General features: G+C 39.6%; 1 protein-coding gene across 1 annotated transcript in view; it reads left to right on the forward strand.

Annotated features, from left to right (window-relative positions):
• The window catches only part of AdamTS-A (ADAM metallopeptidase with thrombospondin type 1 motif A), a 733635-nt gene that overhangs the window by 654608 nt on the left and 60283 nt on the right, over positions 1-18744 (forward strand). Inside the window, exons 19-20 of the mRNA XM_071671786.1 lie at positions 5693-6103; positions 10336-10779. Of these exons, the coding sequence (XP_071527887.1) occupies positions 5693-6103; positions 10336-10779 (855 nt within the window). The remainder of the gene's footprint in view (positions 1-5692; positions 6104-10335; positions 10780-18744) is intronic.

The following is an 18744-nucleotide window of genomic DNA, read 5'->3' on the forward strand; positions in this document are numbered from 1 at the left end:
TTTCCCTAACCCTCTCACTTTGCACACCACCTCGACCAAAACACCCTATATCTGCCACTCTATCATCAAACACATTCAACAAACCTTCAAACTACTCACTCCATCTCCTTCTCACATCACCACTACTTGTTATCACCTCCCCATTTGCGCCCTTCACTGAAGTTCCCATTTGCTCCCTTGTCTTATGCACTTTATTTACCTCCTTCCAGAACATCTTTTTATTCTCCCTAAAATTTAATGATACTCTCTCACCCCAACTCTCATTTGCCCTCTTTTTCACCTCTTGCACCTTTCTCTTGACCTCCTGCCTCTTTCTTTTATACATCTCCCACTCATTTGCACTGGGCAGCAAAAATTCTGGGAGCCTTGAAGAATGTTTGGAAGTTGAGAACATTATCTTGGAAAGCAAAAATGGGTATGTTTGAAGGAATAGTGGTTCCAACAATGTTGTATGGTTGCGAGGCGTGGGCTATGGATAGAGTTGTGCGCAGGAGGGTGGATGTGCTGGAAATGAGATGTTTGAGGACAATATGTGGTGTGAGGTGGTTTGATCGAGTAAGTAATGTAAGGGTGAGAGAGATGTGTGGAAATAAAAAGAGTGTGGTTGAGAGAGCAGAAGAGGGTGTATTGAAATGGTTTGGTCACTAGGAGAGAATGAGTGGGGAAAGATTGACCAAGAGGATATATGTGTCAGAGGTGGAGGGAACGAGGAGAAGTGGGAGACCAAATTGGAAGTGGAAAGATGGAGTGAAAAAGATTTTGAGTGATCGGGGCCTGAACATGCAGGAGGGTGAAAGGCGTGCAAGGAATAGAGTGAATTGGAACGATGTGGTATACCGGGGTCGACGTGCTGTCAATGGATTGAACCTGGGCATGTGAAGCGTCTGGGGTAAACCATGGAAAGTGTGTGGGGCCTGGATGTGGAAAGGGAGCTGTGGTTTCGGTGCATTATTACATGACAGCTAGAGACTGAGTGTGAACGAATGGGGCCTTTGGTGTCTTTCCTAGCGCTACCTCGCACACATGAGGGGGGAGGGGGTTGTTATTCCATGTGTGGCGAGGTGGCGATGGGAACAAATAAAGGCAGACAGTATGAATTATGTACATGTGTATATATGTATATGTCTGTGTGTGTATATATATGTGTACATTGAGATGTGTAGGTATGTATATTTGCGTGTGTTGACGTGTATGTATATACATGTGTATGTGGGCAGGTTGGGCCATTTCTTTCATCTGTTTCCTTGCGCTACCTCGCAAACGCGGGAGACAGCAAAAAAAGGAAAAAAAAATATATATATATATATATATATATATATATATATATATATATATATATATTATCCCTGGGGATAGGGGAGAAAGAATACTACCCACGTATTCCCTGCGTGTCGTAGAAGGCGACTAAAAGGGGAGGGAGCGGGTGGCTGGAAATCCTCCCCTCTCTTGTTTTTTTTAATTTTCCAAAAGAAGGAACAGAGAAGGGAGTCAGGTGAAGATATTCCCTCAAAGGCCCAGTTCTCTGTTCTTAACACTGCCTCGCTAACGCGGGAAATAGCAAATAGTATAAAAAAAAAAAAAAAAATATATATATATATATATATATATATATATATATATATATATATATATATATATATATTTTTTTTTTTCATACGATTCGCCATTTCCCGCATTTGCGAGGTAGCGTTAAGAACAGAGGACTGGGCCTTAGAGGGAAAATCCTCACCTGGCCCCCTCTCTGTTCCTTCTTTTGGAAAATTAAAAAAAAACGAGAGGGGAGGATTTCCAGCCACCCGCTCCCTCCCCTTTTAGTCGCCTTCTACGACACGCAGGGAATACGTGGGAAGTATTCTTTCTCCCCTATCCCCAGGGATAATATATATATATGTTTGAAGGTATGTTTGAAGGAATAGTGGTTCCAACAATGTTGTATGGTTGCGAGGCGTGGACTATGGATAGAGTTGTGCGCAGGAGGATGGCTGTGCTGGAAATGAGATGTTTGAGGACAATGTGTGGTATGAGGTGGTTTGATCGAGTAAGTAACGTAAGGGTAAGAGAGATGTGTAGAAATAAAAAGAGCGTTGTTGAGAGAGCAGAAGAGGGTGTTTTGAAATGGTTTGGTCACATGGAGAGAATGAGTGAGGAAAGATTGACCAAGAGGATATATGTGTCGGAGGTGGAGGGAACGAGGAGAAGAGGGAGACCAAATTGGAGGTGGAAAGATGGAGTGAAAAAGATTTTGTGTGATCAGGGCCTGAACATGCAGGAGGGTGAAAGGAGGGCAAGGAATAGAGTGAATTGGAGCGATGTGGTATACCGGGGTTGACGTGCTGTCAGTGGATTGAATCAAGGCATGTGAAGCATCTGGGGTAAACCATGGAAAGCTGTGTAGGTATGTATATTTGCGTGTGTGGACGTATGTATATACATGTGTATGGGGGTGGGTTGGGCCATTTCTTTCATCTGTTTCCTTGCGCTACCTCGCAAACGAAGGAACAGAGGGGGCCAGGTGAGGATATTCCAAAAAAGGCCCAGTCCTCTGTTCTTAATGTTACCTCGCTAATGCGGGAAATGGCGAATAGTTTTAAAGAAGAAAGAAAGATGTATAAGTTTAAATGTATAGGTATGTATATGTGTGAGTGTGGACTTGCATGTGTATGTGGGTGAGTTGAGCCATTCTTTAGTCTGTTTCCTTGCGCTACCTCGATAACATGGGAGACAGCGACAAAGTATAATAAAAAACAAAAACATAATATGTGTGTTTGGCTGTGGTAGGGATGTGTCCCCATGGTTGTTTAATTTGTTTATGGATGGGGTGGTTAGGGAGGTAAATGTAAGAGTTTCGGAGAAAGGGGCGGGTATGCAGTCTATTGTGGATGAGAGGGCATGCGAAGTGAGTCAGTTATTGTCTGCCTATGATACAGCTCTTGTCGATGATTCATGTGAGAAACTGCAGAGGTTGGTGACTGAGTTTGGTAAAATGTGTGAAAGAAAGTTGAGAGTAAATGTGAATAGGAGCAAGCTTATTAGGTTCAGTAGGTTTGAAGGCCAAGTTAACTGGGTGGTAAGTTTGAATGGAGAAAAATTGGAGGAAGTGAAGTGTTTTAGATACCTGGGAGTGGACTTAGCAGTGGATGGAACCGTGGAAGCAGAAGTGAGTCACAGGGTGGGGGAGGGAGCGAAGGTTTTGGGAGCGTTGAAGAATGTGTGGAAGGCGAGAACGTTATCTTGGAGAGCAAAAATGGGTATGTTTGAGGGAATAGTGATTCCACCAATGTTATATGGTTGCGATGCATGGGTTATACTATGATAGGGTTGTACGGAGGAGGGTGGATGTGTTGGAAATTAAATGCTTGAGGACAATATGTGGTGTAAGGTGGTTTGATCGAGTAAGTATTGAAAGGGTAAGAGAGATGTGTGGTAATAAAAAGAGTGTGGTTGAGAGAGCAGAAGAGGGTGTGTTGAAATGGTTTGGACACATGGAGAGAATGAGTGAGGAAGGATTGACAAAGAGGATATATGTATCAAAGGTGGAAGAAAGAAGGACAAGCAGGAAACCAAACTGAAAGTGGAAGGATGGAGTGAAAAAATTTTGAGCGATCGGGACCTGAACATACAGGAGGGTGAAAGGTGATTTGGTATAACAGGGTCGGCATGTTGTCAGTGGAGTGAACCAGGGCATGTGAAGCATCTGGGGTAAACCGTGGAAAGGGAGCTGTGGCTTCAGTGCATTAGACATGACAGCTAGAGACTGAGTTTGAACGAATGTGGCCTTTTTGTCTGTTCCTGACGCTGCCTCGTTGGAGAGGGGGGGGTGGGATGCTATTTTGTGTGTGGTGAGGTGGCAACGGGAATTGATGAAGGCAGCAAGTATGGATATGTACATGTGTATATATGTGTATGTCTGTGTATGTATATGTTATACATGGTGAAATGTATATGTATGTATATGTGCATGTATGGGTGTTCATGTATATACATATGTATGTGGGTGGGTTGGGCCATTCCTCATCTGTTTCCTTGCACTACCTTGCTAACTCAGGAGATGACAGTTAAGTTTGATAAATGAATGAGTAAATATATAGAATGAATATTTCTTTTATACATATTCATCATTTCTTGCATTAGTGAGGTAGCATTAAGAACAGAGGACTGAGCCTTAGAGAGAATATTCTTACTTGGTTGGCCCCATTCTCTGTTCTTTCTTTTGGAAAATTAAAAACTGGAAGGGAGGATTTCCAGCCCTCCACTCCCTCCCCTTTAAGTCGCCTTTTACGACATGCAGGGAATACGTGGGAAGTATTCTTTCTCCCCTATCCCCAGGGAGGCATAGGCTATAGATAGGATCGTGCAGAGGAGGGTGGATGTGTTGGAAATTAAATGTTTAAGGACAATACATGGTGTGAGGTGGTTTGATCGAGTAAGTAATGAAAGGGTAAGAGAGATGTGTGGTAATAAAAAGAGTGTGGTTGAGAGAGCAGAAGAGGATGTATTGAATGGTTTGGTCACATGGAGAGAATGAGTGAGGAAAGATTGACAAAGAGGAGATATGTGTCAGAGGTGGAGGGAACGAGAAGTGGGAGACCAGATTGGAGGTGGAAGGATGGAGCGAAAAAGATTTTGAGTCATCGGGGCCTGAACATACAGGAGGGTGAAAGGCGTACAAGGAATAAAGTGAATTGGATTGATGTTGTATACCGGGTTGGATATGCTGTCACTGGATTGAACCAGGGCATGTGAAGCATCTGGGGTAAACCATGGAAAGTTTTGTGGGGCCTGGATGTGGAAAGGGAGCTGTGGTTTCAGTGCATTACACATAACAGCTAGAGACTGAGTGTGAATGAATGTGGCCTTTGTTGTCTTTTCCTAGCTCTACCTCACATGCGCGCAGGGGGAGGGCAGTTCCATTCATGTGTGGCAGTGTGGCAACGGAAATGGATGAAGGCAGCAAGTATGAATATGTACACATGTATATATATGTATGTGTCTGTATATGTATGTATACGTTGAAATGTTTAGGTATGTATATGTGCGTGTGGTCGTTTATGCATACATATGTGTATGTGGGTGGGCTGGGCCATTTTTCTATTTGTTTCCTTGCGCTACCTTGCTAATGCGGGAGACAACGACTAAGTATAATAATAATGATAAGATATATATATATATAGAGAGAGAGAGAGAAAAAGGGAGAATTGTATATACATGCTTTTGTTTGTAATCTTAATGCTTTATTTTCTTGAAAGTATTCTTAACATCATCCATGTGGCAAGTATTTTTCTGTCCAGCCATAACTCAAAGCACTCTCTTAGTTTGACACCTTTACCAAAGCTTTCTTTTATTGTTTTATTCAGAATCATACTTCCTAATGGTTGCTATGTTTTCACTTGTGTCAGATGAATATCATATATGTTTTAACCTATTTTAACTCCTTAATGTGTTAATGATTTCCCATGTCTCTTACATATATTCCAACTCTTCTTTATGGCTAGTATTTTTATTTTTTGTATGTCAAGACTTAGTGTTTTATACAAATGATAATAGCATCAGTCTTCTTACACTATAACATCTAACCTTCAGATTACTTAATCTGTTAACTCTGTCTTAGAGATGCGCCCTGTTTAGGTGAAAGTCTTCATATAGGTGGTTGGCATGGAGTGAGCATGTTAGTGATAAGTTTGACTCTCTTTAGTGTGACCTGGAGGGCCATGACAGCACTGCTGCTAAAGGAGGCAGCCTGCAGAGAGAAAGAAAAACAAGTGCAGGACAAAACAGTGTTAACAGAGGAGAAGGAGTAGAAGGAGGGAAAACCAGCTTGCTAAAGTGTGGTACGGGTGTGATGCGACGACATGTCCACTGTGGCTCCCCAGCAGATAACCTTCCACTCACTGACTGTGATGCCCTTTCTAAGCCCTCAGAAACAGCCCCTTGCCATGTCCCTTGCCCATCCACAACTACTACTACTACGAGTACCACAACAACAACCACATCACCACCCACCTCAGTCTCCATCAAAACTTCTACCACTTCATCTACACTAACAGTTGCCAGCTCTTCTTCTGTTACATCTTCACCCACTGATAACTCATCTCCACTGTTCAAGGTAATCCAAGTCTTGTTCAATGAAGTTTTTCCTTTTTGAAATATATGAGCTATGTCCTTAGTCTTGAATTATTGTGCATGAAATACTCATATACGTGTTTCTTCTCAATAAGTGCATTTAAATTTTTCAAACTTAGAAGCTTTTAGTACTGAACTTTTGAAGCTGAACTAGATAATTGCATATAGTTAGAACCATGTAAATAAAATTCGTGCCTTAATTTCACATTACAGATTTTTATTTACTAAATTGAAGCGTACATGTTTTGTTTGCTGTTTCTTGCATGTTACTTATGATTAATTAATAATATTCTCCAAACTTCAGTGTTATGTGCATCAATGTATATTGTAAGAATATATCATATTCCTCACCAGGTTAGTTAAGTTTTACCTGGATGGTGCTGGAGCACTGCAGTTTCACCATTAGCAAAAGATTATGAATAGAAAAAAAAATACATATTGAACAATGACTGCACTGTAACTTATGAAACTTTCCTTTAACCTAGGTTTGTACCCAGTATGAAGCAGTGAATATGTATGAAGCTCAAGAATAAAAGGTGTGTGTAAAGTGATAATATGTGATGGAAACAATACTGCATCTGATGCACGGAAAGATGTAGAAGGACAAAGGAAGTGAAGAAAATAATTAGATCAATTTCTGCAAAAGATGATGAATGCATGAATCTGGGATGAGAGTGATTGGAGTATAAAGAAAAAGAGAGCAGAAAGCATTGTATCATAAAGGTGTGAATGGGTAAGATAGGATAGATTAAAAGTTTTAAGTTTACTTTCATAAGGCTGAGGTTATTGGATGGGATAAATACAAGAGTAAATGCTGATACAAAGTTACTCTGATTAAAACAGAGATGCTTCAGTGTGACTTGAAGGCTATAGTGGAAGAGGTGACAAGGAAATCAATAGTTGATTTTGATACAGAGTCCCTTATGTTGTGAAGAAGGATAAAAGCTACTGGGACTTTAATTTGAAAGTTGATATTAATTCTCTGTTGGGTATATGGTAGCATAATGATGGAGATTGGATGTTAGTATCATTGCGGGACTCTTCTATCTTTGAGGCAACACTCTCCATAGGAACAGGGTAGGGTGGTCTTCTTTAATGCCAGAAAGTTCTTTACAATTCAGTACTCATTTTTGTCTGGTGATGGTGATACAGCCTCATCTAAGGTGACTTCTTGCTTGTGGTTTTACCACTTTCAGCAACACATTGGGATCAGATATGCTTGGATGAATGAGTTGTAGGTAATTGAATTTGTGTACCTAATATCCAGTTATTTGTAAAAACATTTAAGGTTGATTGCAATTTTATATTTCTTTTTACTTCTTGATAATGCTCAAGAGAAGAAGAATGATTTTGTAGATAGTAGAGAGAGATGGAAATTGAAGTGTGTTGTCAATACAAAGTAGTGCGCACATCATGAAGACAGCTATGCATATGGTGTGGATAAAGAAGGGCACAGGATCCTAGGATGCATTTGTTGTTAAGACAACTCTTAAATGACAGACACACGAAAGAAAACATGGAAGTACAGTATTTAGTTAGAGATGAAATATGTGGAACAAAAAAAGAGGAGGAAGCAAAAGATTTTACATTATGGTGGATTTATGATAAGAGAATTTAGATATGAACATTTCAATTGACAGTGCAAAAACATGAAATGAATGGTGAGATCCAGATTGTATTAATCTTAGAAAGATACAGAGCAAAAAAATACGTAAGGCTAAATGAATATAAAAAAGCCATATAACAGCTTTTTTTTCAAAATCTGAGTACTGCTTTCATTTCATGTTAGTGCTTTATAAAAAGGGATTTGAAAGGGAAAAATCTTTGATATTAGAAGACAGTATTCCTGTTGAATACTAGCTTTGGTCAACTTACAGCTAGCCTTGAACCTACCTGTGAAGCTTCGATCTGTCTTTTGTGTGGTGATACTTCTGTGTCTGCCAAACTTATTGCAGAGGTTATTGTTGTGGGATGCATTCATCCCCTCTTCCATTAAGATGTCATTTCCATCCAATCCTTGGCTCAACCATTCCTGTTCTGAGGCCATTCAGGAAGGGATGATGCATACAGGCTTGGAAAAACTCTCCTTCCTCTGACTCCCATTCAGCTATTATCTCTGCCCTTAATCACTGCAAGCACGTTATCCATGCAGCAATGCATTCCTTTATTCAGAGGTTAGGTCTTTCTGATCTTTAGCTAAGGGCATCTCTAACAACTTTTGTCACTGTACTTTTCCTTCACTTTTCCATTCTGATAGTACAAAAGCTGTCTCTCCCATAGACAAAGCAATTCTCTGGTTCACATTTCTTCTCTAACTCCACCTTTGATGACTAGCATTCCTTCACCCTGATGGTCCTCTTACTAATCCTATGCCCCTCCCCATAATTTCTTTAAGGACTGTCCAAAAAGCACTTCTCTCTCTCTATATACAAACATGGCTTATGGTCCTGATGGAGTGTGCCTCTGAACTTGCACCTGTGTTCGCTCGTCTTTCTGTTTCTGTTTAAAAACCAAAACATTTCCTTCTCCTTGGAAGCAGGCATTGGTATGTCCCATCCCTAAGAAGGATGACAGTTCTGACACCTCTAACTATCATCCTGTTGCTGTGACATATAATATTTCTAAAGTTTTTGAATCCCTCCTCAACCCCCTTATCCTTAAACACCTCAAAAATCTCAGTCTTCTCTCTGAGCACTAGTATAGCTTCCTTAGGACAACCAGTGGATACTGGTGATATTCTTTCCTATCTCACTAATGTCTGGTTATCATCCCTGAAAGATTTGGAGGACTCATGTGTAGTTACCCTTGACATATCCAAAGCTTTTGACAGGGTGTGGCATCAGAGTGTCATCTCTAAGCTCCCCTCTATTAGCTTCCCTTCCTTACTTTGCCCCTTTATATCTAGCTTCCTTTTTGGCCAATCTATCTCTGTGGTTGTTGATGGATCAGCCTCCCCCTTTTTTTCCATCAACAGCAGTGTCCCTCAAGATTCTGTTCTGTCCCCTATATTTTTTCTCCTTTTTTTCAACAATGTCTTCTCCATAAATAATCAGATGCACTCTTATGCTAACAAGTTAACACTACATTCATCCACATCCTTCAATTTTGCACTTCTTTTCTCACTCAATCTGCATCTCATCTTGACACAGCCTCTGCAATAAACTCAGACTTGGACAGGATATCTCAGTGAGCTAAATGTAATCTAGTCAAGTTTAATGCCTCGAAGATCCAGTTTCTACCTATCTCTCCTTCGAGAACTCCTCATAACTCTCATCTCTCTTTTGACGGTGCTGTAATCCACCTCTTGACTCATTGAACATACTTGGTATTACTGTAGCATCCACTCTTTCCTGGAAACCCCATATTAAGGGAATAGCTAGGTCTGCCTCTAAAATACTGGGTTTCCTGTTTAGATGTCAAAATTTCTTTTTTTTTTTTGAAAAGTCACTCCATTTACACAAAGGATTGATTCATCCTTCTATGGAGTACAGCTCTCACATCTGTTAGGGGTTCGACCTATAAACTGTTCCAGGCTAACTTCTAAACTTGAAAATTTTGCACTACACCACAATGTTGGTTCACTCTTTCTTCTCTATAGCTATTACTTTGGTTTTTGTTCCTGAGAGCTGACTGCTTGTGTGCTCCCACCACTAGCTAGACCACACAATACTCAGTAAGCTGCTACGTTGCATGATTATAGTGTGGGCATTGGTAACTCAAGGGTAGGCCATTTTGACAACTGCTTCTTTCCCTACACCTTGAAACTTTGGAACTCTCTATTTTCCCATGTCACTTCCTCCAAAATTCAGAATTACTTCCCCTTGTCTTTTCTTTTTTTTCATGACATTCTATATTTCAATTAAGGCCTCAGCTTGATGGAGCCTTCAGCATAGAAAATGAAAATTGCTGGAGCCCTGTTAAAGGGATCTAGAGGTTGTGTAATGATAATGAAAATGATAACAAATATCATTTTAGCATCTTTTAATACAGTTGGATATCATTGATGACTAGTTTTTTCCTATATGGAGCTAGATTTGTTGATTGCATTGCTAACACAGTTACCCACAATGAAAAGTATATGTATAACCACAGTAGCTTCACAGTTATTTTGAGTCTATCCATCAGAACTTATTAATCTCCTAAATACACCTGTAACAAGTGCTAACTAACTTGACCTTTATTTTTGTACCTGCTACCTTCAAATTGACCCTTCAGAGCAAGAATAGCAAGCATCGAAGTCAACACAGCTCCTTTGACCCTCACTTTCGTAAGCACAAGAGCGAAGGAGGTGTTAACAAGGATGGACTATCATCTTGGAGAAAGCAACACCACCATGCAGACAGCCAAAGAGTCCCATACATAAAAGGAATAAAGGTTGGAATTGGCCATGATCGTGAAACTAATGAAATCCCTAATGTGCTCCCAAGCAGCCTTGACGAGAGGGAGAGGAGCAACCCTGATGACTTTACAGACAACCAGCTCGACATAAGACACCATAATGGTTACAGGAGAGAAAGAAACAAAGATCCCCATCACCAGCACACTCATAACACTCACCAGGAGGGTCAGCATCACAGCAGTGAGGATGAGAACAACAGTGTAATGCAAGAATTTGACTACAACCATATCACAAACTGGCAAACTGGCGGATGGAGTACGGTAAGGATATAGGTACAGTTCTTTTGATGAATTAAATGTGTAGTAATAAAGGTAACAAACCTCTCCTAAGGAACTGGACTTCCTTAACCATTTTGCTAGCTTTTAGACTTCAGGCTTAAGGAGGGCCTGCAGCTGACTTCCACAAGGCTACATGTGGCCTCATCCAAAAGGGGGAATACCTACGACCACTTTTAACAGGAGATGAAGGTCCATGTAGCTGAATTTTCATTCAGCTTCATGTTAGAAGAATGAATTATGAATGCAAGAATATGGAAATTGTTTACACTTTTAGAAATGGTAACTGACCATTTTAGGTGTGTATGAGACAAATTTGAGAGGCAGTGAAACTTTCAGACAGAATGGAGTAAAGTCATGAGATCAGGGAAAGATGTGGGGATGTTAATGAAGGATGTATCCTTTGACTTATTCTAAACTCAAAATAGGTAGTTTTAAAATTCAAGTGTAACAAGTTCAAAACTATTATGATGGTTGCATATGCACTACATATTAACAAATATGAGGAAGGTGAAAATAGTAAAAGAATGAATGATTAGTAGATATGAGTCCCATATAAGAATGACAAGGTAGGTAATAAAGACTCCAGGGTGAGAATGACAGGTTTTGAAATAGTACATGGAATAGGAGAATCAGTGGGTATAAGTGTTGCAGATATGTTTTTTTCAGCTCAAGGACATCCATAAATGTATGTGGTACTGTATAGTGCCGGCACAGAGAATATGAGATAGTCAGAAATATGATTAGTATGTGTTTAGCCAAAAAATGATGGGTATGTGTTCAATAAGAAATAAAGTGATATGTTATATACATGAAGTACATTCTTTGAGAGGACTGTGTGAGGTCTTGTCAGATCACAGAATAGTAACATTTTAGTCAGCAATTTGTCTCGTATGGTACAGGGCTAGAAATAAGAATGAAGAATAGATATGAAAGTGGATAAATTGAGGAATGCAATTATACATCTTCCACTAGAAGTGAAATGAGAAACTAAGAGATAACAATGAAACTTTTTAAGAATGAAACAAGATGGGTTGGTAGCAGATAAAGAGTGCATTAATGAAGGTTACTAGAAAAGTTTGTGGCACTATAGGTATAAGTTGTGGAAAGAGAGAACAACAACATGGGAAAATACAGACCTTATAATTAGTTGAAGAGAAAAAACGTAAAAAAAGTCTTCCTTATTTATAAAAAATACAGATTGCAGTGAGTTGAGGGTGTGTGTGGAAGTTTAAAGCTCTGAACAGAAAAGTCAAAAGGCCGTTGCAAAGAATGAAATGAAATGCAAGGATCTCAAGAAAAGTGGATGAGATTTCAGAGGAAGAAATAAGCAATCTGAGAAGGAAATATGGAGAAGAAGAATAGAGGACATTATGTTAGGAAGAGAATGCTGTATGAGCCTAAGACAACTTTTGACTAAAGGTGAAGTTTTTAATGATGGAGAGAGAACTTTGACCCAAGAACTGCCTGAAGCTCTGCTTTTTCTGACAGTTGATTTCTTAATGTCCCTACTCATGCTTCTTAAATTTGATAGACTTGGACCAATTTACTCATGCCTTTGATTGATAGGTGGAGGTACATGGTCACTCTCATATCATTTGTCTTGGGCTTGTGATTTTGCAATACTCACACCTATTGTATCTTCTTTTTTTTTCTGCATAAATTCTCAGTTATTCTTGCTCAAAATAAATGAAAAGGTTATTGAGAATGGATGTGAGTTCTGTTCTTCATCAGAAGATACATCTTACAGCATATATAAGGAATTAGATACTGATCTTAATCACATAAATGTTAAGCACCATCCAAGTTTCTCTCCATTATGGCTTTGTCTTTACCACCACAAGAGAAGGAATGATTTTGTAATTTGGATACACCATCATTTTTCAAACATCAGAAGTACTGAATGCAATTTTCAAAGTCTACTATCTCTCAGCAAATCAGATTGTAGGCATTGATATCTTCAAGATATGGCTGTGACCCAAAAGAACTAGTTAATTTTACATTATGTGGAGCACTCATTTCTCAGCCATCAATGCCTACTCTGCCTGTCATTAATTAGGTTACAGCAGCAGTTACTATTTGATGCATTTTCTTAAGATTTCCATGACATTTCAGAGTCATATTCCCCCAAATGCTTTATTGATTGTGAAGGACAAAGGACCTTTAAAAGTTCCCATCTTGGATGAGAAGAGGAAGTTGTAGATTTCCAATAAAAAAAGGATCTCAGTAGACCATTCGAGATGATACTAGAGTCATTTATATTGAATCATGAAATAAGGCTTTTGCAAAACCCTCCTTTATGATGTTATAATGTTACTGGCATTTTTCTTGAAAAGGAAAAGGTCAGAGAAAAACTCTAAACACATTTAATCAATTAATGCATATTTTAGTAATGCTTAGTCATTCTAAAAGATAAAGTTTAGATGCTGGACTGCTCCTAGATGGCAGTTACTTTTTAAGAGACTTAGGGAAATCTCATGGGGAAATGGCACAATGACATTAGTTTTTACACCAGGGTATTTTACCCACCTTAGGGCTACTATAGTCACTAATTGCTGAAAACCAGTCAGTTATAGAATCACCTTCTTTAGGGTTCTTATTGTGAAAAAAAGATGCAGCATCTTTAAATTCACATCCACAATCAACTGACTCTAAAGTGGATATTGGAGAAACATATAATCCTTGACTTCAACAGGGCATTTTTCCATATGTTGATAGACTCTGTATGGGATGAATGCTTGAAAAGCTGATTCTTCAAGTCCATGAAACAAAGAAAATAATCAGTCTTCCCCTGGAGAGAATTACATGAACGTTTGTGCATTTAGCACTGAATACCTTTGGTTTGCCTCACACAGAATCCAACAAGTCTCATTATATCTTTTATATCTTCAGTAGGGGTCCAGAGGCTCCAAGCCATGGATATCTGATTATATTATTTTTAGGTCAACCAAAATAGAGCATTGCAAAATGTGTGGAATTTATCTCATGCTGCATATCTAACTTTCACTGGAAAGTACTTGTTAATCTAGAATGCTACTCTCTTGCCTTGCGACATCATTAAAGCTGCATCCATTTTACTAGCAGAGCGCCCCTTCTTGTCCATTCATCACCCTCTCACACTAACATTGAGAAAGTATACTAATTTTGGGGGTATTTTTTTCGATAGATTATGATATAAGCATTTTCTGTAAGAAAAAATATATAGTGTTTTTATTTTGCAGATGTGGATGAACCTTTGAGGTAGTGCCCCTGTCTGAATGGTAAACTTTTATCATTTACCTATTTATAATTACCCATTTGTACTGTATTGGGAGGGAATTTTCTCTCATAGGGCCCCATCTCCTGAACATTCTCTAGTATCATACTTCTTAAATTTATGTATGCTGTCTGTATGTCACATTAGGTCTAGAAACAGGTAAAAGACAAACAATTCTTGAGTCCAACAGAAAGAGGCCTGAGGTACAGATTTCAGTGGTTAGTGAGTGAAGACATTTGACAGCCATCACCCCACTGTTGTGCCAGTGACTTCATAGATCTAGGCATGCTGCTGTATAGTAGTTGGGTGTTTATGAAAGAGCATTAGCCAGACTCACAGATGTTATGATGACCAAAAATGGAAATGTTCTTAGTGGGTATTGCTTGTTTTAGGGTAAAAAATGTGTTTAATCCCATTATGGGTAAGTGCTTTCTTCAGCACTCTTAGGACTTTTGCATAATGAAGCTGCCCAGTTCTAACCGAGCTTTTGAACACCATAACTGTGGATATTGCTGTTGTTACTGGTTTAAAGAACCATTTGAAGTTGCTGCTCAAAGAGATATTGGTATGCATACAACAAGATTAAAAGAAAGGTGATAATAGAATAGGTGTTGGGACAGAAAGACATCAAAGAAGGTAAGAAGAGCAATGATGTACTTAAGGAATAGGAAAGTTGAGAGTATAGATTGAGTAGATGCGAGATGATGAGGAAACAAGGTGAAACTACTTTTGAATGGATTTGGAAAGCATATGTGGAAGCATGAGAAAGTAGTTGTGTACCTGATGACTTGATAAAGAAAGCAATTGATCCTCTGAGTAAGGTTATATAGTAAAAATTGTTGCAAACATTTCCAGAGAAATAAGTTCATTTGACCTAACCCATCTCTGGTCATCTTGAGGGATCTGTTTAATGGTGGATTTGCTTACCGCAGTGATTAGTCACAAAATGCTGATTTATAGCTTCTTTTGAAAGTGCTACAGACATGCTCAGTTCGAATTGCACTTGGTAGAGATATTTCTTTCATTTCTTTCTCAGGACTTTTTTCAGTGTTTTTCAGCAAAATGAACCACCACTCATAACACTTAGTGGCCTGTTTTTCAAAGTTGTTCAACTGTTGCAAGTAGTCATTGGAACTCCCCATCCAACAATTTCCCATGCAGTTCAAGGAATAGTACAAATCTGTTAGTCACTGAAGTTATGGGCAGTTCACATGCGACTTTTCTAACAAATCTTTAAGTACAGTAAGAAAAAAGTGCAGATCTCATTTACACATTTTTTGATGCAGTATAGCAGGACGTCTTTCTTAAAACAGTTATACAGGTTAGGCATCATTTAGGTACCTTGAGGCCCTGAAGTGACCACCTCATCTTTAAGTGGCAGTTATTTCAATTCTTCACTTGGTTATTTTATAGAAACCAGTTACAAACAACTACTACATCATCTTACAGGGACCCCTCAGTATATGCCATTTTTAAAATAACATGCACAGTCCATTAACCATTCTTTTATAATTCATACAGCTCAAATTTGGAATAGCATTATCATTAGTGGACTGGCAGCTAGGTGATGTAGCATTGTCAACACCATGCAAGAAGCATATATCTTTGTTTTATTTGACAAAGATAACCCAAACACAGAGGTAACTCAAAATATCCTAGCTGACATCAGATGCTAAACGAAATTTGCCATAAGATGGTGAAGGCTAAACAGATAACACCAGAGCTCTTTTAGAATAAAAAGGACATTCATAAGGAAGAACAGCCATCACCATCTAATAACTTAATAGCTGAACTCACTCGACCATCACCACCACATTTTACAACTGTCATCCGACCCAGATGACCCCTTCCCCATTATCTCCACTCACCTCCTCCCTCACATTTGGCACCAACAAGCAATTTAGGAATAGCAGTAAATGTAAGGAAATAACTTTAATTTTTTTTTATTTATGAAATTCATTGAACAGTATATTTATTTTCATTTATTTTGCTTTGTCGCTGTCTCCCACGTTTGCGAGGTAGTGCAAGGAAACAGATGAAAGAAATGGCCCAACCCACCCCCAAACACATGTATATACATACATGTCCACACACGCAAATATACATACCTATACATCTCAGTGTACACATATATATATACACACACAGACATATACATATATACACATGTACAAAATTCATACTGTCTGCCTTTATTTATTCCCATCGCCACCTCGCCACACGTGGAATAACATCCCCCTCCCCCCTCATGTAGCGCTAGGAAAAGACAACAAAGGCCCCATTCGTTCACACTCAGTCTCTAGCTGTCATGTAATAATGCCCGAAACCACAGCTCCCTTTCCGCATCCAGGCCCCACAGAACTTTCTATGGTTTACCCCAGACGCTTCACATGCCCTGATTCAATCCATTGACAGCACGCCGACCCCGGTATACCACATCGATCCAATTCACTCTATTCCTTGCCCGCCTTTCACCCTCCTGCATGTTCAGGCCCCAATCACTCAAAATCTTTTTCACTCCATCTTTCACCTCCAATTTGGTCTCCCACTTCTCCTCGTTCCCTCCACCTCTGACACATATATCCTCTTGGTCAATCTTTCCTCACTCATTCTCTCCATGTGCCCAAACCATTTGAAAACACCCTCTTCTGCTCTCTCAACCACGCTCTTTTTATTTCCACACATCTCTCTTACCCTTACATTACTTACTTGATCAAACCACCTCACACCACATATTGTCCTCAGACATCTCATTTCCAGCACATCCACCCTCCTGCGCACAACTCTATCCATAGCCCACGCCTCGCAACCATACAACATTGTTGGAACCACTATTCCTTCAAACATGCCCATTTTTGCTTTCTGAGATAATGTTCTCTACTTCCAAACATTCTTCAAGGCTCCCAGGATTTTCGCCCCCTCCCCCACCCAATGATTCACTTTCGCTTCCATGGTTCCATCTGCTGCCAGATCCACTCCCAGATATCTAAAACACTTTATTTCCTCCAGTTTTTCTCCATTCAAACTTACCTCCCAATAGACTTGACCCTCAACCCTACTGTACCTAATAACCTTGCTCTTATTCACATTTACTCTTAACTTTCTTCTTTCACACACTTTGCCAAACTCAGTCACCAGCTTCTGCAGTTTCTCACATGAATCAGCCACCAGCACTGCATCATCAGCGAACAACAACTGACTCACTTCCCAAGCTCTCTCCTCCACAACAGACTTCATACTTGCCCCTCTTTCCAAAACTCTTGCATTTACCTCCCTAACAACCCCATCCATAAACAAATTAAACAACCATGGGGACATCACACACCCCTGCCGCAAACCTACATTCACTGAGAACCAATCACTTTCCTCTCTTCCTACACGTACATATGCCTTACATCCTCGATAAAAACTTTTCACTGCTTCTAACAACTTGCCTCTCACACCATATATTCTTAGTACCTTCCACAGAGCATCTCTATCAACTCTATCATATGCCTTCTCCAGATCCATAAATGCTACATACAAATCCATTTGCTTTTCTAAGTATTTCTCACATACATTCTTCAAAGCAAACACCTGATCCACACATCCTCTACCACATCTGAAACCACACTGTTCTTCCCTAATCTGATGCTCTGTACATGCCTTCACCCTATCAATCGATACCCTCCCATATAATTTCCCAGGAATACTCAACAAACTTATACCTCTGTACTTTGAGCACTCAATTTTATCCCCTTTGCCTTTGTACAATGGCACTACGCAAGCATTCCACCAATCCTCAGGCACCTCACCATGAATCATGCATACATTAAATAACCTTACCAACCAGTCAACAATACAGTCACCCCCTTTTTTAATAAATTCCACGGCAATACCATCCAAACCTGCTGGCTTTCATCTTCCACAAAGCTTTTACTACCTCTTCTCTGTTTACCAAATCATTTTCCCTAACCCTCTCACTTTGCACACCACCTCAACCAAAACACCCTATATCTGCCACTCTATCATCAAACACATTCAACAAACCTTCAAAATACTCACTCCATCTCCTTCTCACATCACCACTACTTGTTATCACCTCACCATTAGCCCCCTTCACTGAAGTTCCCATTTGCTCCCTAGTCTTACGCACTTTATTTACCTCTTTCCAGAACATCTTTTTATTCTCCCTAAAATTTAATGATACTCTCTCACCCCAACTCTCATTTGCCCTCTTTTTCACCTCTTGCACCTTTCTCTTGACCTCCTGTCTCTTTCTTTTATTCATCTCCCACTCATTTGCATTTTTTCCCTGCAAAAATTGTCCAAATGCCTCTCTCTTCTCTTTCACTAATAATCTTACTTCTTCATCCCACCACTCACTACCCTTTCTAATCAACCCACCTCCCACTCTTCTCATGCCACAAGCATCTTTTGCACAAGCCATCACTGCTTCCCTAAATACATCCCATTCCTCCCCCACTCCCCTTACCTCCTTTGGTCTCACCTTTTTCCATTCTGTACTCAGTCTCTCCTGGTACTTCCTCACACAAGTCTCCTTCCCAAGCTCACTTACTCTCACCACCCTCTTCCTCCCAACATTCTCTCTTATTTTCTGAAAACCCATACAAATCTTCACCTTTGCCTCCACAAGATAATGATCAGACATCCCTCCAGTTGCACCTCTCAGCACATTAACATCCAAAAGTCTC

The sequence above is a fragment of the Panulirus ornatus genome, chromosome 17 (genome assembly GCF_036320965.1).
Source record: "Panulirus ornatus isolate Po-2019 chromosome 17, ASM3632096v1, whole genome shotgun sequence".
In the NCBI taxonomy this organism is placed as follows: domain Eukaryota; kingdom Metazoa; phylum Arthropoda; class Malacostraca; order Decapoda; family Palinuridae; genus Panulirus; species Panulirus ornatus.